The sequence below is a fragment of the Zonotrichia leucophrys genome, chromosome Z (assembly GCF_028769735.1).
Source record: "Zonotrichia leucophrys gambelii isolate GWCS_2022_RI chromosome Z, RI_Zleu_2.0, whole genome shotgun sequence".
NCBI classification, from domain to species: domain Eukaryota; kingdom Metazoa; phylum Chordata; class Aves; order Passeriformes; family Passerellidae; genus Zonotrichia; species Zonotrichia leucophrys.
Window position 1 is genome coordinate 818,673 of NC_088200.1, and position 20,853 is coordinate 839,525.

Here is a 20,853-nt window from a genome sequence, read left to right on the forward strand (position 1 = left end):
GGGGACAGTGAAGGGGAGGTTACATCACATCACTCATAAACATCACTGCTAAAGGTTTTGATTAATTGCGAATTACAGGAGAGAAGGGTAATTAATGCCAATCAAGAAGGATTTGCAGAAAGTAGCCTGGAAGGATTTCACTCTTGCAGTACGACAGGCTGTTTGGTGAAAGTCATGCTACGGGGACACTTGGCCTCTGCATGGAGTTTTTAGTTAAAAAAAGGCAAAACCCTACTCTGTAAAACCCCAATAACCTTTATTTTAATTAAAAAAGCTGTCTGCATATCTGAGCTGTATGTGAAAGGCTCATCCTGCATCAAGGATATTTTCATGGTCCTGTGCAATGTGGGAATTTTTAATCAATCCCTTGCAAGGAGAGGTGAGGAGTCCCGGAGGAGCTGATTTGGCTGGGTGGTGCTGGGTGTGCCATGAGCATCCCTGGGTGCTGGAGCCAGGGAAGGTGCTTGGGGAAGGGGTGCTGAGCTCCCTGCTCCAGAATGCTGATGCCCGCAGCTCTTCCAGGTCGATCTGTAAATGAAGTCCAGTTTACCTGTGTTGGCTTTACCAACAGATTTTTGCACTTTCCAGGGACCCTGCAGAGATTTTGGGGGCTTGCAGAGCGTCCCTCTTTCTGGCAGGGGGTGGACAGTGATGGTGAAGCGTTTACAGGGCTGAGCCAGGGCTGACAGAAGAGAAACTCAGTGCTTGTGTGGGGCAGTGCTGCTGTGCTGGATGCACCCCAGGAGCTAGGCAGGGGACTCAGCAGCTCTCTGGGAGCTGCTCAAACCCCGGTGAACACTAAGTTTTGAAGGGCTTTGCAGGGTCAGGTTAATTCTGCCGTGGGGCACATGCTGTAAATCCAGGTTTAGCCCCACAGAGGGGAGAGCTGTGTCTCACCAGGCTGCTCCCAGCCCTGGCAGTGCTGCTTTGGAGCCTCCTGGGGCAAGGGGCTGCTGTGCACAGCCTGGTCCCGGCTGGAGACGGCTGCAGAGACACCCTCAAGTACTGACAGCTCCCACCAGCCCGGCCCAGCCCTGCCCTGCACACCTGCTGGGGCTGCTCTCAGGTGTGTGTTGGGCGGTGCAGGGGACAGCGCACATCCCCTGTGCCTGCAACCTTGCTTTGGTTTAATTGCTTTTCAAAGGGTAGAGCAGCAAAGTGAAGCCAGAAGTTGCTGCACTGCCCAGAGCAAGTCGTAGTGTCACAGTCCACAAGGCAGTGGCTCCCCAGCCTGGGAGGAACTGCTTCTTTTGCCTTTTTTGCCCCAGATTAAAGACCAGGTTGTTTATTTGCACTGTCCCATAGCACCTGGGGCTTTATCCACTTCTGCAGCATCGGATGACTTACTGGAAGAGGAATTTTGTAGCAGGAGCAGGGCTGTGTGTGCACTCAAGACCTTGACGCTGAACTTGTCACTCCTAATTAAACCTGCAGTAACGAGCGACGCTGAGATGCCACAGAAGAAGTGGCGGGGGAGATGTTGGGAATACACGAGTCGTTGGCTGTTAGTTACATGTAACACTATTGATTAGTCTTGGAAATTGTCCTGAAAATCACAGCTAACTAAAGAAAAGCCTTCAAGGGTACCCCCAGTGTTTGTGTTCTAGTGTCAGGGCCTGCCTGCAGCCCCCCTGTGCTCGGTGCCAGTTTTCTGTCTGCCTTTGGTGACACGGGGTTGGTGAAATGATGAACTGAGGCCTTTTAAATGCCTCTTCATTAGAAATGCTTCTAATGAGCCAGTGGATAAATGCTGCAGATGCTGCTTGTCCAAGCACTGCTCAGCTGCTGTGACAATTTATGCAAATCGTCATCGGAGTTAATTTGGGCGGGGGAATAAAGTTCCACAAGGAGAAATGGAGCAGATTTAGTGCTGGTGGGACACTTGGAGCCATCCATCAGCATGACAGCTCTTCAGGGGGAGAGGAGAACATCCCTGTGCCTCAAAGGCATCAGTGAAGCACATGGTTTGCTCAAATTCAGGGGCCCCTGCAGTGTTTGGGGATGGAGAGGTGCTCCCCAAAATTTAGGAGCCCTGCCTTAAAGGAGACATTGTCTGGGTGTGCATTTGTGTGTTGTCTAGGGTCCATCTCTACTAGCAGGAGGATGATGGGGCATATGAAGAGTGGTGAAGATAATGCCCATCTTCCCTGGCTCTGCTGTTTGTATTTGTACATTTTTATCAGCCCTGGGAAACACTCAATTTGCTTGTTCTCATGTTAAGGAATTAGAGATATTCCTGCAGAGTGCCACTGTCTTTCCCTTTACATTTAACACCCTCAGCAGGTTAGCACTTTCATTCTGTAGCTCAAAATGATGTTTTTTGTGCTTTTTAAGAAGTAAAACACTATTTATCTTTTCCCTATCCCTAGAGCATGATGCTGTTGTAGTGTGTGTCCCCCACTCGGGGCTGAAATGATGATTTGCCAGTCCTTTTGGTGTTTGCGGGGATTTAGGGTGAGGAAGAAGTTGGTCTTTTGTTACTGGAGGTGCCTGTTTTGAGTGGATACCCTCTGGGCTCGTGCTGGAGATGCTGGATTTGTGTTTTTCCCCCACCAGCACTGGGTACCGGCATCGGGCAGGGGAGAGATGCACAACCCTGGGCCATCCCTGCCTGCCCTGCACCAGGCACTCTGCCACCCCTCGTGTCCCCTGTGAGGCTGTGCCAGCTGGTGGTGCCCGGCAGCTGGCAGAGGAGCCAGACCAGGCTGAGACACCGGGGTCAGCAGGTCCCGCAGTCACGGCACAGCTTAGGGAGACCTGACCTGAATTTGAGCTTGGCTTGTCTGTCGGGCAGGGGAGAAATTGCTATCCTGGGATGAAAGCCTCATTCAGAGGATGGGAAAGCGAGGATTATGGTTTGCCATCTGCCTCCATATTCAGTAATGTAAATAATAAAAAAAAGGTAACGATCCACAAGTCCCTCAATGGGGATATTTTGCTGCGTCATGGACCAAGCAGATTTTTCTCCTGAGCCACTGCCAAGTGGGGCAGAAAGGAAATTTAAGGCTGCAGGGCACCCAGGAGAGGCCCCTTTCCATGTCCCCCTCCTGCCAGCACACATCCAGTGCCTCTTCCCAGCACCCAAGGGTGCTGCAGGTTTGCAAACACAAACAATGGGCCACAGCAGAGTCACTCCTCCCACGCCCACCAGTGGGACCCTGCTGCCTTGGGCACAACAGCAGAGCCTGGCCCAAGCCACCTGTGCTGCTCAACCCTGCTCAGTACCAACCAAAATTTATGAGAAGTTTGTTTGGTTTAGCACAGAGGCTGAGAGAGAAGCTGTGCACATCCAGACAGGGGCTGCAAGTAAAATCCTTTGTTTGTTTGTTTGTTTGTTTGTTTGTTTGTTTGTTTGTTTGTTTTATATCTGAAAGAGCCTCTTTAAATGATCTCTGGGGAGTGATCTCCAATACTAGTTTAAAAAGGAGGATAGGGAACAGAAAAATGATCCCCCCTGAGTGTGTGGTATGGCCACTTTTAGTTCCACTTACAGCTTGTACTTTCACTATAAAAGAGCACAGTTTGGGAAAACCTCAGTTTTAGTAATAGATAGCTTGTGAGTGAGAGCTGGAAGGTGGTTGTTGGTCTGTTTGAGTGTAAGCGGCTTAACCATTCACATGCTGGTTGTGTGAATATAAATATTCCCGGGAAGCCAGGGCTGACATTTGGGCTGGTTTTTCTTTTGTGTGTATTTTTTACCCTGTTTGAAAGCACCCAGCCATACTGGACACAGAATATAGAATTAGGTTAGCAATAAACCCACTGCAAAGGGAGAAAAGTAGAAGTGTGCTTGCTTTACAGAGAAAAATATACAGAGATTTGTCCTGATTTCCACCTTGTGCTAGTTAACATTTGTGCATTCACCTTTGATTTTTTTTTAAAATTCACTGTTTCTGTTTTCAATAAAGTCCTTCCATAGGATTTTCTTAACCTGCATGGAAGAACCTTTGTCATGACATACTATGTCTTCATCTCTGTTACTGAATTCCCAGTGGTGAGGGGAATTGCTATTTTACTAGTTATTGCTATTTTATTGCATGAAAATGCAATATTTTGCTGCTATTTTATTTATCATTTATTTCATTTTGGGTTTGCTGCTGTGCCCTCCCTCTATCTGCAGTTTGTTGGAAGGATGCCCCTGGAAAAATGCCCTTGACCCAGGAGCAATGAAAACTTCCCGGGGGTCAGCTGTGAGTGTTGGCATTCCTGAAATAACTCAGGGGATAAAAACCCAGCAATAATAACGATGGATTTGCTGACGTCCAGCTCTCCGTGAAGACTTGCAGCAGCCAAACAGCCCAGACAAAGCTGAGATCCCTAGTTTTTAATATTTTTTACCTAATGGAAGATTATACAATTTTCTTAATGTAATGAGAATGATGCTCAGTCCGTGGAGTTGTAACTCGTTGCCTGCATCTCTCCTGGCTGAGATGGAGCACGCTGCCCACAGTTTGCTGGGAGTGCCTTTGGCCAGCACCGAGGGCTTTGAAACAGTAAAACAAGACCTGCCTCTTCTAATTTAATGTTGGTTTTAATCTGCATCCGCAGTGGCAGCCTGCTAAAATCTAAATCAAATCAGGAGGTGGGGATTGAATTTATTAATCTTCTGCTTAAGCTGTGTGGAATAATGCAAGAGGCAGTGAGAGCACTGTATGGCTTTAGTTTTATTGGGGATCTGTTTAAAGAAAAAAATCACAAAGTAAACCAGGTTTAAAAAAAAAGACTTTTCTTTTTAGAGACTGAACATGCAGAGATATTTCTAGTTAATTTTAGCATATTGTTTAAAGGCATCCTTGAGGACTGAAGGGATCTTTTTCTTAAAAAAACAAATTAAAGAAAGAGAAAATGTATGGAAACCCTAGAGAGTCTGGAGGTTGAGTGGCTTGCCCAGCGTTGTGTGTCCTGAGCCCAAAGTCAGGTTAATCCTTCATCCCCAGTGCTCTGAGATGGGGCCGTGTGCCCTCTCCCTTAGAACAAGCTCCTCCAGCAGATCAGGAGGCTGTTAAAGCTCTCAGGATGCCTGGACAAGGCTCGTGGTGCGATGAAGTGATGCTGGAAATGTGATTATGGAAGCAGCAGATCACAGGGATGCTCTCCCCACCCGGGGCTGGTTTTGGTGACCCTCTCACCCGAGTGGGTTGGTTTGTCAAAAAGAGGGGGTGTGAGGCAGTTTTGGGGAGCAGGTTGCAGAGGTCAGGGGCAGGGAATGCCGGGGAGTGAGGGTGGTGAGCCCAGCGTGGCACCAAGGGCTGCCCCAGCCTCCTCAGGCTCCAGCTACCGCTGGCCTTGTGAAGATGGGCCCATGACAAAGTGCTAGGGTTCCAGCAGCGTGTGCCTGACATATCTGGGATTTATGGCTGGAAAGGAGGGCTGGGATGGGGGTTTTTGCGGGAGGGCAGAGGGAGGGGAGGAGCACAGCGGGATGAATGGTGCTCCCCTCTCCGGGTGTGTGCGTGTGCACGCACCACAGGACAGCATTAGAGATGCTTGGGCAGCTGCATTCATTCACAGCGAGCAGCCTGTGCTAACAGCCCCCGGCTCTGCAGCAGGCTGGGAGCTGCCTGGCCACCCCCTCGGTGTGGGGAGTGCCTGACCACAGCTGGGATCTGCCAGCCAGGGTGTCCCCAGGGCCCCTGGGGCCTTGCAAACACCTCTGTCCTGCCTGGTGCATTCTGTCCTGCCTGGTGCATTCTGTCCTGTGCGCTGCGTTCTGTCCTGTGTGCTGCATGCTGTCCTGCATGGTGCATCCTGTCCTGTGTGGTGCATGCTGTCCTGCGTGGTGCATTCTGTCCTGCCTGGTGCATTCTGTCCTGTGCGCTGCGTTCTGTCCTGTGTGGCTCCTTGCACGTGTGTGTGAGCACAAAGTCTGGGAAAATCAGTTATTATAATTATTATAATAATTGTTATTATTATTACTACTCCTCTGTAGTGCTGTGGTGAGGTGGCTGGTGGGCTGTGGAGCCTCCCACCAGCAGGCTGTGGGCAGTGGGTGCTGAGAGCTGTCACCCTCCTGTCACACCTGGGTGGCTCCTGGCCGTGGCTGGTTATGAATTGCTGAGGGGGGGTGGCCCATGGGACCTCTTGCTGCTGCTGGAGCTGTACCCAGGTTTCAGCCTCTAAGTGTTGATAGGTTCCCCCATTCCAGGCTGCTCTGGGGTCAGTGTGTCCCTGTCTGCAGCCACCAGTGCAGGCAGGGCCTGGGCTCAGCCCAGCCCCATGTGCAGGTGGAACATTTGCAAGGTTGCCAAGACCAGCAACACCTTGTGTTTGAAGCTGCCCTGAGCCGGGTACATCCTGATCCTTGGCTATTTTGGGCACCTCTAGAGCGTGTCTGAATCTCACTTTTTGCCAGCAGAGAGCTGGCACTGGATGAATCCACAGTGGACCCCAACCAGCCCCTTCCCCACTGCAGCCTCCCTTTGTGGCAGGGAGAGCACTGAAGGCCCATGAGGTGCTAGAGCTGGTGTGCTGAGAAAATTCAAGTTTTCACATCTTTCCCCCCCACTCCCTGGTAAAACTGTTGTTCTGGGAATACGATTGTGTGGCTCCATTAACATCTAAAGGTTCCTGCTGCTGTAGCTATTGAGCAGCTCTAAAAATAATTACGTGTGATAACTATAAAAATCTATTGCTTTTCAGCTGCAAAGTGGCCTGTCAGGTGGTGGCTGCCGCTGTGTTAACTCATTGGTTGCCACAAAATGTTGCTTGGACATTGTATGCTGGGGTTTGGCTTCGAATGAAGGCCAAAACCACTTTTGGGGATCTGGGGCTGCTGTCACTTGGGCTGGCTGGGACTTCCCCCAGCTCCTGGAGCTCTGAGTAGGAATAAGATTCTGCAGCTCCCACTTCAATCAGCAGGAGGAATAGGGGGGAGAGCTGCCCCAAAGGGCCAGTAAATCTGTGGGTGTTGGAGGGTTCCTGTTGGCTCTGTGGGCTGGAGGATCTCAGGTTTGTTGTTGCTGAAATGGCTCCCAAGGTATTAAAAAGTCTTTTTTTCCCAGCCCCAAGCTTGAGGAAAAAGTCGAGATTCCTCAACTCAGGTTTTCAAGGTTCTTTATTTGCTCTTATCTAATACATTCTCTTTCTGACCCACTGAGGTCTGTCCATCAGGTCAGACAGAAGCACACTGACCACCCTCAGGGCAGTGTTATATTTTTATACTAAAAAACTATGTGTACTTTATTTACAATAACTTTCCAATACCTAGCACCTATGTTAGACACTCTGTCTCTATCCTAAACCAATCTAAAAGTGTGCCCATCACAGCAGAAGGTGGAGGACAAGAAGAAGAAGGAGAAAGACTGGACATGCCCAGATTCCTCCATCTTGCCTCTTGAGCCCCCATTCTGAAAATCCCAAAATTCTACATTTTCACCCTGTGATAAATTCACTATCATTCTACTCAAACTTTTGTGGCTTGTAACTCTTCGCACAAAGCTGATGATTGTTTCCATGGGTTAAAATCAAAGACACAGGTGTCTTTGACTCTGTGCCAAGGTGTCTGAGCCCTGTGCCAGGGTCTTGAGTCCTGCAGGGCAGCCAGAGCAATATCCTGGATTTTGACAGGAGGAGTCCAGCACCAGCCTGGCTCCATGAGCTGGGCTGCGCAGGTCTGCCTTGAGGCTTCCCCCTTGGTGGCCCTGGCTTTGTAGATGGAAAAAAAAAGGTTAAATTTAACCTAATTCATTAATTCATTTAAATCCAAGTGTGTTCCTGGAGCCTGTTTGTGTGTTCACCTCCAGCTGAAGGAGCTGGCTTTGGTGTCCTCATTTTCCTGCCTCTGTCTGTGGCAGTGGGTTTGGGTCAGGGCTTGCTCTGTGGGGACCAAACTGCCTTGTTTTGAGCAAAATAAACCCTCTTTGGTATAGGGACTGCTGGGGGTGAATTGAGTTATTTCATAAAAGCCTTCTGGAAAGCTGGGTTGTTTTTTTTTTCCCAGGGAAATTAAATTCCCCGTTTACCTTGACACTTTATCCTGCTTTGCTAGATTGGTAACGAGTGAGTGTACACCTTGTCCAGGAGAAAATTAGACTGAAAAATTAGACTTCTGGTCTGTAATTAACCCCAAGAACTAAAACTGGATTTATTTTTTCTTTTACTAAAATAAATGGTTTAGCTGCATTGACTTTACAGTAAGTGTGAGGCTGTATTAATGGAGAATTAATTTATTTCTCATTTAATTTCCCGAGGTTTCATAGTGTTTAAACTTTTTCTTTCTTTTCTTTTCCACCTCTCCAGTACACCAGGGTTTGGATTCCTGACCCTGATGAAGTTTGGAGATCGGCTGAAATTATCAAGGATTACAAAGAAGGAGATAAAAGCCTCCAGCTGAAACTTGAAGATGAAACTGTAAGCTTTATTCTTTTTAGCAATTTAAAGCTTCGAATTAATGTGTGAAGAAGCCTGAGCCATTTCATAGTTTCTGTGAAGTGGTTTAAAATGTGTTTTATTGCCTCAACACTTTCACTTTTTCCCTGCCTGCTCCCTCCCTAGACACTTGTGTTACAGTAGGTTGCGAGAAAAGCCCTTGACCTCCATCATCTCTTTTCATCTCCTGGCAAACTGGTAATAGTCTGTGATACCAGGATGTATTTTTTTAATAGCAGCAGTATGTCAGAAGTGCCAGTTTGTGCTTTTTGCTGCTGAACAAATTGTGGAGAGCACGGCTGGTGGCATCCACTCAACCTCGGGTGCTGATGGAAAACCCACACACGGCTCAGAGGGGGCTGCTGTGCCACAGCTTTCTCCATGCCTCAGTTTTCCTCCCTGAGCATACTCTTACATAAACTCCTTTTTTTCTCTGCTTCTTTTTAAAATTATGAAAGCTTTTAAAAGGGAAAAACACAAAACTCATTTAAATGTAGATGTTTTCTAGCCGCGCGCTGGTTCCAAATGCGCAAACAGCCCGGGCTGTAGCATGAGTGCAGCCAGCAATTAATCATCCCCAGAGCAGGACACAGGCTGGGGAGGAGCAGCTGCTCCCTGTTCCACACAGAGCCTCCTGGGGTGGGACACTGGGTGACAGCAGGGAATTGCAGATGAAGTTAACCATGGCATTTGCATCAGCTGCAAATTCAGTTTATGGGAAGGGAGCAGCCGTGCTGTGTGCCCACCACGAGCTGCCTGCTGTAGCAGGAAGAATAAATACATTTTTCATGAAGAATTGCACCTAAACCATCTTTTTTCAGTGAGCAGGTGGGGTTTCCTGAGCTGCCTAGAGTGTGATCTGCTCCATTGCCTGGCAGAGTTAGCAGAGACCACCCACTACAGATCCATATGTGCTGAGCAGGATGGGTGATTCCCATCCCCTCCACACCAGACGTTTCCCCACTGTGGGGAACATTTTCACCACATTGCCTGATGGAAGATGGAGAACAGGAACGAGCTGTGGTTGATGAGGCAGTTTGTCAAAGCAGTTTTTAATTCAGAGCAGCTCCAGCTCGGGCTGTTGGCAGTGTGTGAGTGTGCCAGGTTTGCAGAGAATGTTGTTGATGTTGGGGTCTGCACCCAGTGCTTGGTGCTGTTGCTCCTTTCTGGCTTGGTCTCAGGCTTTTGTTGTCCTGCCCAGTTTGATCTTCCAGCACAGGGCAGCTTTCTGGGGAGGATAAAGGATGGAGGATGCTTGATGCCTTTTTACCTTCCACAGTGATAAATCTGGATGAGGAGGTGCACAGATGCCACCCTGCAACCCTTTGGAAGCACTAGGCATAGAATCATCATTTTATTGTGGAATGGTTTGGGTTGGAAGGACCTTAAATTTCATCCCATTCCATCCCTGCCATGGGCAGGGACAGCTCCCACTGTCCCAGGCTGCTCCAAGCCCCATCCAGCCTGGTCTTGGACGCTGCCAGGGATCCAGGGTCAGCCACAGCTGCTCTGGGCACCCTGGGCCAGAGCCTCACTGCTTTTACAGCAAAGAACTTACTCCTAATATCTTACCTAAGCCTACTGTCCTACAGCTTAAGGTAATTCCCCCTTGTCCTGTCCCTGCCTGCCTTGTCCCCAGGGGCTGTGCAGCTCTCCTGGAGCCCCTGCAGGCCCTGGCAGGGGCTCTGAGGTGTCCCTGGAGCTTCTCTGGTGCAGCTGAGCAGCCCCAGCTGTGCCAGGCTGGCTCCAGAGCAGAGGGGCTCCAGCCCTGGCAGCATCTCCGTGGCCTCCTCTGCACTGGCTGCAGCAGCTCCAGCTCCTTGTGCTGCTGGAGCCAGGGCTGGGCACTGATGGGTGCCTGGGTGCCCATCCCACCCACAGGAGCTCCTGTCTTCCACCTGTGCTCAGGCTGCCAAAGTACACCTGCTCCTATTGCTGGGTGCTACAACCCCCATCCTCCCCTCCTGGCTGGGATCTCCTGCAGTTTGAATACTTCAGCAGGAATTATTTTTTTCCTCTTCAATCTGGGTATTTCCCTGGAAACTAAAGGGGCTGAGGAGCCCTGCAAGGTCAAATCCTTTTGTGCAGCTGAGCTGAGTTCAGGATCAGCAACATTAAAGTACAAGGTGATGAAAGGATTACCAGTTGTTGTAGGTAGTAGCTTAATAAGCGTGTCACAATCATGGGGAAACACGGAACATCTCATTTTGGGGTTGTGCAAGAGGCCTGAGGTCTCTGGGAGTGCCCTGTTTGATGCTTTCCTGTATGAAGTCCTGCCTGGATCTGTGTCATGTTGGACTGAAAAGCTCTGGCAAAGGGGAGCAGCACTTGAGTGCATCAGGTTGGAGATACCCAGCACACGTACCTTCAGGGGATTCAAAGCTGTAGAAAGCCTTTTGTTCCTGACAGCCACCATGCATTACCCAGCTGTTCAGTGCTTCCTTTTGTCCTTGTGCTTTAAGTGAGTCTTCACGGGTTTTGTGGCTCCTGGCTCTGCTCTGTATGCACGAGAGCTCCCTCTGAATGAGGAGCTGGCTGTTAAATATCACAGGGCATCCCTGGTGTGTTTGCCATTAAGATGAGAGACTGAGTGCAAACTCTTGAAAATTGGCATTGACTGTGTGGATAAAACCAGTCTGAGGTTGTCAGACACGCTGAGGGAGCCTCTCCTCGTGCACTTGGGTCAGCCTTCCTTGAGCTGTTTGCACGGGCAGGGATCCAGTGCAGTCACAGTGGTTTTGCTTGGAAGCTGGGAGTCCTCCCTTCTGATGGGAGCTGAGCATCAGGCCTCCCTTCTGAGGCACCCTGTGGGAAGCAGCATCACTGGAAATTTTTTTTTCCCTCCTCTGTAAAAAAAAAAAAATGCAGTTTTTCTTTAGCTGATGGTTCTGTTGCTCATTTGGGAATGAGTCAAAAATAGCATAAGGCTGCCCATATGCCAACTTCAGCAGTGTAACCTGGCTCCTCAGACACTTCAGCAGCAGGGACTCTGTGCTTCTCCATGTCCTCTCTGCCTCAAGGGGTGCCAGGTTTCAGGTATAAAAGCAACCTGAATTAAAAATGAGCTGAGAAATTGCTCTGATGGTAAAAGCATGGTCTAGTTTGGAATGAGGCTGCTTTTCCAAGAGCAGAAAGATGCTTATATCAGGTGAAGCTGTGGGTTTCTGTTGCTGCTGTCACTGCTCAGAGCTGGCTGAAGGCTGTTTGTCCCAAGGCTGGCCTGAAGATGACTCAGGTGTGGCCAGGTTGGTGCTCATGGACCATCAGTGCCCACCAGGACCATGTGGTGATCAGCTCAAAGCCATTACCAGAGGGTTGACCTGGCACCCAAGGGGCTTTTAATTTAATTTAAAATTAAAGAGCAAAGTGTGTCAGTGTTTAACACTAGCAGGAGTTACGCCTGGAAAAGCTACAAGCCATTAAAGGAGCTGCTGTTTTTTTGTGTTCCTCGTGTGTCTCCTCAGCTCTATGAATATCCCATCGACCCGCCAGGGAGTGAGCTGCCCTTCCTGCGCAACCCTGACATCCTGGTGGGGCAGAATGACCTGACAGGCCTCAGCTACCTGCACGAGCCCGCCGTCCTGCACAACCTCAAAGTCAGGTTCCTCGAGTCCAACCACATCTACACCTACTGTGGTGAGTGTCCAGAGCACACGTTCAGCTCCTCAGGGGTCGTGGGGCTACAGAGGAGCCCCTTGAGACCATCAGCGTGAGGAAAGCCTGGGCGTGGTGGGTTTAGTTTTGAGTGTGTGTAAAACCAGAGGTGGTTTCTGAGGGCTGGTGCACTGTGACCCTGTTGAGCTCATGGTCCACCTGCTCTTGGTGGGAGCATCTTGTCAGACGAGTCTGAGGCCAGCCTTGCACGTGCTTGGCAGCCCCACAGGGGAAAAGTAGGAATTAAATAACCAGTGAACATGGCATGCCAGACAGAGAGATACTACTGAGGAATGTCCATAGCAGGTTTTCCTCCAAAAAAAAAGTAAAAAACTTCCAGTACTCCATTTTCTTCTGTTTCTTCATGGCTTTGGGAATTATCGAACTCCCAAATTCAGAGTACGAGAAGGGCAGGTGTGAACTTGGGCTTGTGATTTTCGGGGAGGGTGCTTTGCCAAAGCTATCCAGGAAAGCAGTTACCTGTGCATGGACAGCAACAAGGTGCAGCTTGAAAAATTAAGAAGAAAGGAAAGAAGGCAATTCACAGAATCCCAGACTTGTTTGGCTTGGAAGGGGTTTTAAAGATCATGTTCCAACCCCCTGTCATAGGCAGTGACACCTCCCACTGTCCCAGGCTGCTCCCAGCCCCTTCCAGCCTGGCCTGGGACACTGCCAGGGATCCAGGGGCAGCCACAGCTGCTCTGGGCACCCTGGGCCAGGGCCTGCCCACCCTCCCAGCCAGCAATTCCTTCCCAATGTCCCATTTAGCCCTGCCTCTGTCAATGGGAAGCCATTCCCTGTGTCCTGTTAAAGCTGGTGTGTACAGCTGTGACTGGGGTTGCAGAGGAGAAAACTGGCAGGAGGAGATGACTTTTTAAAACAGTGCCCTAGAAATATGTTGTCTCTGTGGGTCTGAGTAATGTTAACTTTCAGTATTTAATGATGTGTTGTGTTGGATTACTGGCATAACTTGCAGCCTCCTGCAGCTGCACATGTTCCCTCAGTCACCCACAGGCCTGCTCTCAACCAAAGTCAGTGAGGTTTTGTGAAGGCAGCTTCTAAGAAGGTTCATGATTGTCTGGAGCACAGCATTGATGGGCATGCAGGCGTTTGGGCTGTGTAGGTTTGGTTGCAAAGCTCTGCCTGGCTGCAGCATGCCTCGTGCTCGCGTTATAAGGTGGCTGAGAAGGGCAGGAAGGTGCCTGTCTGAAGTGAGCAGAGCCCTTCAGCTTTGTTTGCTTTGTGGTTTTGGTGAGTCAGGGAAATTGTTGGGTGACCTGAGCAGAACCAAGAAGCCAGCAGTAGGGCTCGGGGGGGTGAGGCAGCTGGGTCAATGTCCTGCAGGGCAGCTGCTGGGACAGTCACTGCCCTTTGCCTTTCCTGGTGTTTGCTGCAAGCTGAGAGCCCTGGTGCTCCTGTAATGGGAGCGTGCCTGAGCTCTGGGCTGGCTGGGCTGGGAGCACAACACTGGCCCCACAGCCAGGTGAAGTGGGGACATTGGAGGATTGGGGACACTGGGGACGTTGTGGGTAGTGGGGACACTGGGGACATTGGGGACATCATTGGGGGATTGGGGACATTGGGGGGATTGGGGGATGTTGGGGATTAGGAACATTGGCAGTGGCCCCACAGCCAGGTGCAGTGGGGACGTAGGAGGACTGGGGACACTGGGGACGTTGGGGGCAGTGGGGACCCTGGGGACATTGGGGACATCATTGGGGGATTGGGGACATTGGGGGGATTGGGGGCATTGGAGGCAGTGGGGACACTGGGGACATTGGAGGCAGTGGGGACATTGGGGACTTGGGGATCGTTGGGAAACTGGGGACTCTGGGGACTTGGGGATCGTTGGGAAACTGGGGACATTGGGGGGATTGGGAACATTGGCACTGTCCCCACAGCCAATTATACTATGCTGGCCCCACAGCCAGGTGGGGGACTGAGGACACTGGGGACACTGGGGGCAGTGAGGACATTGGGGGCATTATTGGGGGATTGAGGACATTTGGGGGACTGAGGACATTGGAGACTGGGGACATTGGCGCTGGCCCTACATCCTGGAGCACAATGCTGGCCCCACAGCCAGGAGCAGTGGGGACATTGGGAGATTGGGGGCACTGGAGACATTGGGGACAGTAAGGTCATTGGGGACAGTAAGGTCATTGGGGACATCACTGGGGGACTGGGGACATTGGGGGATTGGGGACATTGGGGATTGGGAACATTGGCACTGGCCCCACAGCCAGGTGTACAGCGCTGGCCCCACAGCCAGGTGTATGACACGGGCCCCACAGCCAGGAGCATGATGCTGGCCCCACAGCCAGGTGTATGACACTGGCCCCACAGCCAGGTGTATGACCCTGGCCCCACAGCCAGGTGTACAGCGCTGGCCCCACAGCCAGGAGCTCCTGGAGCTCCTTGCAGGCGCAGCTGAGACCTGCCTGACCCAAAACTCCCCAGAGGTGGAGCTTGGATGCAGAGCAGCTCCCTGGAGCCCAAGGGGAGTACACGTGTGGCTTGGCCTCTCATCAGCTCCCTGCTCAGTGCCCAGAGCTGGAGAGGAGGCAGACATGAAAGCCTCAGAGCAGGCTCTGGCATTCCTTCCCTGTGATTTATGTATTTCACTTTTATTTGGGCACATTCTTTGTTAGGAGTTTTACTCACAACCCAGGCCAGGGGAAATCCCAAGATGTTTGTTTGGGTCTAGTAGGGCTTTGGTTGCACAGGAATTGCTTTTCTGTAGTGCTGGCTCAGGCTGTGTTGATCTCTTCTCACCCCTTCTGCAAAGCCTGTCTTCACACAATGGAGATTATTGTATATTTTTGCTCTTCTCACCAGTTTTGTGCATCTCCTTTGTAGCTGTACAGGAGTTTACTGCCTTGCTATTGAAGGGGATGCTGAGATAACAATTATGAGCCCTTCCCCACTCACTTTCTTTGTTAACTCTCAATCATTGCATTTTAAAATCTTGCTGAAGCAACTAAGACAAGTCCCGAAAACTCAGAAATACCAACCCCCTGCCTGTCTGTCTGCCCTCAGGTATCGTGCTGGTGGCCATCAACCCCTTTGAGCAGCTGCCAATCTACGGGCAGGATGTCATCTACGCCTACAGCGGCCAGAACATGGGGGACATGGACCCCCACATCTTCGCCGTGGCCGAGGAAGCCTACAGGCAGATGGCCAGGTCAGTGGGGATACCCAGCCATGGGGGTTTGGGTAAAAAGTGGGCAAAAATGCCATCAAATGCTCCAGATACTCAGTGAAAGGAAAGTCGTGAAAGACAGTGTGCTGGAGGTCAGGTATTTCTAATTAATTCTGCCTAATGACTTGATCCCAGCTTGTACCCAGGCTGCTGGGCTGATGGGGTCCCTGTGCTCCTCAGGAACTCAGGGGTTCTGCAGGGGATCCCTTCTTGGATGAGTTTCCTGGAAAAAATTCAAACCACTCTGCAAGTGTCGTGTTTAATAGCTTAGAGGAAACCACATTTCAGATAGTTTGGTGAGATAATCAAACTAAATCCAGAAGCTGATGTTAGTTGTTGCTTTATGGGGATATTGTGATTTTGAGTTAAGTGTTAACTGGCAGATACTTGGAGATATTTATGGGTCCCTCAAATCCTCCCTTCACCAGATGGATATGGTGAGAGTTTTACTTTATTTATTTCTGTGCTTGTTGTGTTGCTGGGGACAAATGTAAGATTTTTTTCCTAAGAAACAAGTCATGATCCAAAAGAGAATTGGAGAGGAAAGTGAAAATTGTTGTACCAGGGATCATTTTATTATAGTTGTCAGGACTCACACTGTGTTTTTGTTTGCTTGTGAATTAGCTGAGATTTCTGTACAGTCCTGGCTTTTAACAGCAAGAGCAAGCACTGAACCATTTTCCAAGGTTCTTTCTTTCTGCTGTGTCCTGTGTCTGGGTTTTAGTGGTGAGTTAGGATGTATTTCTAATGAAAATGAGCCGGATTTCAATCCAGAAATGCATCTGGAGGAGCACTGCCATGGCCAGAGATCGGATGGATTGCACCCAAACTGAGTCCAGCCTGCACTGCACTCCAGCAAGTGCTTGTGCTCTGGGGAAAACTGCTTTGAGAACAGTTCAGGGATTTGGGGAGCTGCCTGCAGAAGGAGGAAGATTTAGGATTTTGTCCTTGTGTGATTCCAGACTGAGCAGCAAGCCGCAGGGCTCTTTTTAGGAGATACCAGGGTTTTGCTGACCCGTGTGGACAGGACCTGTGGGTTTTCCAGGGCAAATGTCTAAAACACAATCCAGCAACTCGCTTTTCCGCTGAAGTTTGTGAAGGGACAAACTTCAGGTGCTGAGGTTTGCTAGGTGCTGTTCTCCCACATCCCTCAGGAATTATGCAGGCAGAGGGATAGCAGCTCTAGCTAACAATGCTTGTCTCTGCTTCCCTCCTTATCAGAATAAAACTACTTTTGACAGCAGCCCATAAAGGATAACTGCTGTCTCTGGGTGGTTCAGACTGCTCTGTTTTCAAGGGGACAGGAAAATAACCACCTTCAGAGCTCTCAGGCAAGGTGCTCACTGCTCAGTGCTCCTCTGGTGCTGTTTTGGGCTGTTATTACGGTAATTGCAGGCTTGGGTACAAAAGAGGGTTTCAGACAGGGCTGAGAGGAGATTGGGACATGGATTATAGGAATCTACCTGGTTATTTGAAATGTGCCTTAAAATGTGGCACACTGAGTTTTAAGTCTGAGCGCTCCTGGGTGAGTATTGTGTTCTCTGTAGTTTGATCCAAGATTTTCCCTCCATGGTGCTCCAAGGAGAGTGGAGGAGCTGCTGGGGCAGGGGGTGTGGATAGCATAGCCCCTGGGTGATGGATAAAGGAGTTCTTTTTGCCCTTTTTCCAGCTGAAATGCTGACTCTGTGGGATGTCTCATGTCTGCAGCTCAGCTTTGCTGCTTTGGGGTGAGGTGGGATGTGGCTTGTTAAACCTAAACTGGTGCAAAGATATCACTTGTTTTGCAGTTCAGCTTTTAAACAATTGGATTATGTCTGGTGCATCCTTATAGATCAGCAATAAAACTCAAGCCTGCCATCTCAGAAGGTCAAATTTGCAAGGTGACGGAGAGCAGGAAAACAGTCTGGCCAGTCTTGGGGGTTTTTGAATATTTTATGTCCATTAGTGGCCCAGAGCACACAGGGAAAGCACAGTGAAGGGGATTGAATGGGATTGAGTGGGATGACAAGGGAAAAGGGCACAAAACTAAAGACTCTATGTTAAATGAGAAAAATTGGAGGTAATTAGATTTTCATTTCTGAGCTTTCCTTGCAGAGACATTGTGGCAGGGCAGAGTGTAAGGCAGTCGGTGTGTACAAGTGTTAGTGACTTGCTCCTGTGCTTTCCCACTGCCTCAACCCCAGTGCCCCAGAGATGGGACAGGAGGCTCCTTCACAGGTGACTGTGTGGCATCCTGTGTTTGCTTTTGTCCTGTCATCAGAAAATGCCAATTTAAAAGGGAAACCCACCCCCCGCCAAAAAAAAAAAAAAAAAAAAGAAAGGAAAAACTAAAAGCTATTGGTGATGCTGCAGGTGTTGTGTAACAACACCTGATCCGTTTTTTGAGTCAGAACTTTTCATAAAGCACCTGAACACCTACAGTGGATTCAGTGTGCATTAAAACTCCCCTTAAGTTTCACAAAGAGGATGTTTTTGCAGCACTTTTGTGTGAAACAGCTTAAGAAAAAAAACCAAAAACAAATACAGGCAAGTGATTAAAATTCATATGTAACATCCTCTAATTTTTACAGTGGCCAGCTCTTTAGAAACTCCCCAGATACCCAGTGTGGGACTAAACACACTCAGTTCATTGAAACAGTGCTGTTTTAAACAAAATGAGCAGCATGGAGTCAGTTTGCTCCAAGTGCTGCGGCTGGAGGCGGTGGAGTCAAGTGTTGGTAGGGTGGAAGAGTGGATAATTTGGTGATTGTTAGAGGTGGTGAGATGGTGGAAGGATGGATCATTTAGAGCTTGTTAGTGGTGGTGATGGTTGGTGGTGCTGGGATGGTGGAAGGATGGATAATTTGGTGATTGTTAGTGGTGGTGAGATGGTGGAAGGATGGATCATTTAGAGATTGTTAGTGGTGCTAGGATGGTGGAAGGATGGATAATTTGGTGATTGTTAGAGGTGGTGAGATGGTGGAAGGATGGATCATTTAGAGCTTGTTAGTGGTGGTGATGGTTGGTGGTGCTGGGATGGTGGAAGGATGGATAATTTGGTGATTGTTAGTGGTGGTGAGATGGTGGAAGGATGGATCATTTAGAGATTGTTAGTGGTGCTAGGATGGTGGAAGGATGGATAATTTGGTGACTGTTAGTGGTGGTGAGATGGTGGAAGGATGGATCATTTAGAGATTGTTAGTGGTGCTAGGATGGTGGAAGGATGGATAATTTGGTGATTGTTAGTGGTGGTGAGGTGGTGGAAGGATGGATCATTTAGAGATTGTTAGTGGTGGTGATGGTTGGTGGTGCTGGGATGGTGGAAGGATGGATAATTTGGTGACTGTTAGTGGTGGTGAGATGGTGGAAGGATGGATCATTTAGAGATTGTTAGTGGTGCTAGGATGGTGGAAGGATGGATAATTTGGTGACTGTTAGTGGTGGTGATTGTTAGTGGTGGTGAGATGGTGGAAGGATGGATCATTTAGAGATTGTTAGTGGTGCTAGGATGGTGGAAGGATGGATAATTTGGTGACTGTTAGTGGTGGCGAGATGGTGGAAGGATGGATCATTTAGAGATTGTTAGTGGCCCTGGGTTGGAAGCAGTGAGTGCCTTGGGACATGGATTGCCTGCAGGGCAGTGCAGGCACCTGCTCTGGTCGGGGTCCTGTCCTGGAGAGGTGCAGTGGGGCTGAGGGGCCACAGAAGGTGTTTGCCCTCCTGGGAACAATCTGAAAGCTGTGCCATGGTCACACAGAGAGACAGCACAGCTGCTGATGGCCTGGCTGATTCTTGCTTTTCTCGCCGAGGAACAAAAGATGTCTTGTGTGCCCACATCCTGGCTCTGATTTCCCTGTGTGTCATCCCTCTGGGTAGGAGCCTGGAGTCTGGCAAAAATTCCCTCTTGGAAACCCGCATTTCTGCTGCAGTCAGCCTGACCTGAGCAGCACATGTTTCACACTGCTCTGTGCCAGCACTGCCGAGGCTGAGCTGGGGACAGCTCTGAGCCTTCATGGCAAGAAGGACATGAGGGCCTGGAGCGTGTCCGGGGCAGGGAATGGAGCTGGGAAGGGGCTGGAGCCCCAGGAGAGGCTGAGGGAGCTGGGAAGGGGCTGGGCCTGGAGCAAAGGAGCCTGAATGTCACACCATTCAGCCTGGGCCCTGGGTGTGAAATGGCAGCAGGCCATGCCAGGTGATGGACACAAAGGGAGGCCAGTGTCCAGCTCTCACTGTGGCAGAGATCTTGGGTAGTAAAGGGCTTGTGAAAGCCTTCTGAGAAGTGCAAGGACTGGGCCAAGTGCTGTGGGCTTTATTCCCTGGTGCCTCTGTCTGGCCAATGCTTTCACAGGTGCATCCCTGCAAAGCTGTTCTATGAGGCTAGGAAAAAAATATCTTGGGTCTGTTTCACATGAAACTGCTAATTCCAAACTGCAGAGCAGTGTGATGTTCTGCCAGGAGCACAGAGGGGCTCTTCAGGCATTACCTGACCCTTGCAATGTCAGTGGGAAGGCAGCTGTCCTGGTGACCTGTTGGTTGGACTGGAGCTTCCTCCTTCCCCACTTGAGGATCTGCTCCATCAAATCACTCCTGCATTTCTTATTTTATTCATTCTGCAAGAGTTACCAACTCTTGCAGAATGAATAAAATAAGAAATGCAGGAGTGATTTGATGGATGAGTTCTACTTCTGCATATCTTGTCTGAAGTGCAGCTCAGTGGGAGCCAGATAACCCCTGCCTGGTGTCTGCAGCTCCAACCAGGCTCAACATCTGTTGTGTAACTCCTGAACTGTAAATTGTATGGAAATAGGGTATCTCCTCCCTTCAGCCCCAGTGCCCACATGCTACTCCTGCCACCAAACACTTGGACTGCAGACAGGTAACTCTGTGTAGCAGTGGTTTTCCATTTTTATTGGAAGTTAGAGCACCCAGGCTTTGCACTGCGCTGTCAAAATCTCTGCTCCCTGCAGCCACAGGGGAAATGTCTGTGTCCTGCAGAGAGGCAGGTGCCACTGGGGCTGCCTGAGGTGAGCAGGGCTCCCTTTCCTGCTCTGGGGCAAATGCTGGAAAAGAGCAGAAATTGCAGCAACAGCCCTGCACACAAGCAAATAGACTCAGGGAGGGGTATGGGCACAATGGGGGATGCCCTTTCATAGCACTTCACATTTCAAGCTTTTACAGGAGGATTTAAAGCTGTACAAAGAGAGAGCAGATAGGAGTTAAAAGAGAGATTAACCCCCGACAGAGATGCAAGGGGAATCAGACTGGTACAGTAAATAAGGCTGAATCCTGTGTTATATTAAAGGCAGGGAAGGGTTTTGTCTCCAGGGGAATAAGGCTGGGTAGGGGCTTGCAAGGAGCTGAGGGGCTGAGCTGTGCTGCCCCTCACCAGGGCTGTGCAGCAGGGATCATTCCAAAAGTAAAGCTCTGGTCTAAAAAGGGGACCACAAGAAAAACAACTCAAGAGCCTTGAATTCAGGAAACTGGAAAACTGAAGGAATTCTCTTGTGTTTAGAGTTAAAAGTGGGATGGGGATAAGGGGAGGTGGTTTTGCAAGAGCTATCCCATGAATGTGATGGCGCTCGTCTAAGACCCTAGGGATTGCTTTTCTTCTCTTGAGGTGATATGTAGAAAACATATCTATGGGAGACACT

The 20,853-nt window shown here is 49.7% G+C and overlaps 1 protein-coding gene across 4 annotated transcripts in view; it reads left to right on the forward strand.

Annotated features, from left to right (window-relative positions):
* MYO5B (myosin VB) overlaps positions 1–20,853 on the forward strand; it is a 151,187-nt gene that overhangs the window by 21,789 nt on the left and 108,545 nt on the right. For all 4 annotated transcript variants that reach the window (XM_064735479.1, XM_064735481.1, XM_064735480.1 and 1 more), the window contains exons 2-4: positions 8,239–8,349; positions 11,832–12,003; positions 15,061–15,205. In XM_064735479.1, the coding sequence (XP_064591549.1) occupies positions 8,239–8,349; positions 11,832–12,003; positions 15,061–15,205 (428 nt within the window). The remainder of the gene's footprint in view (positions 1–8,238; positions 8,350–11,831; positions 12,004–15,060; positions 15,206–20,853) is intronic.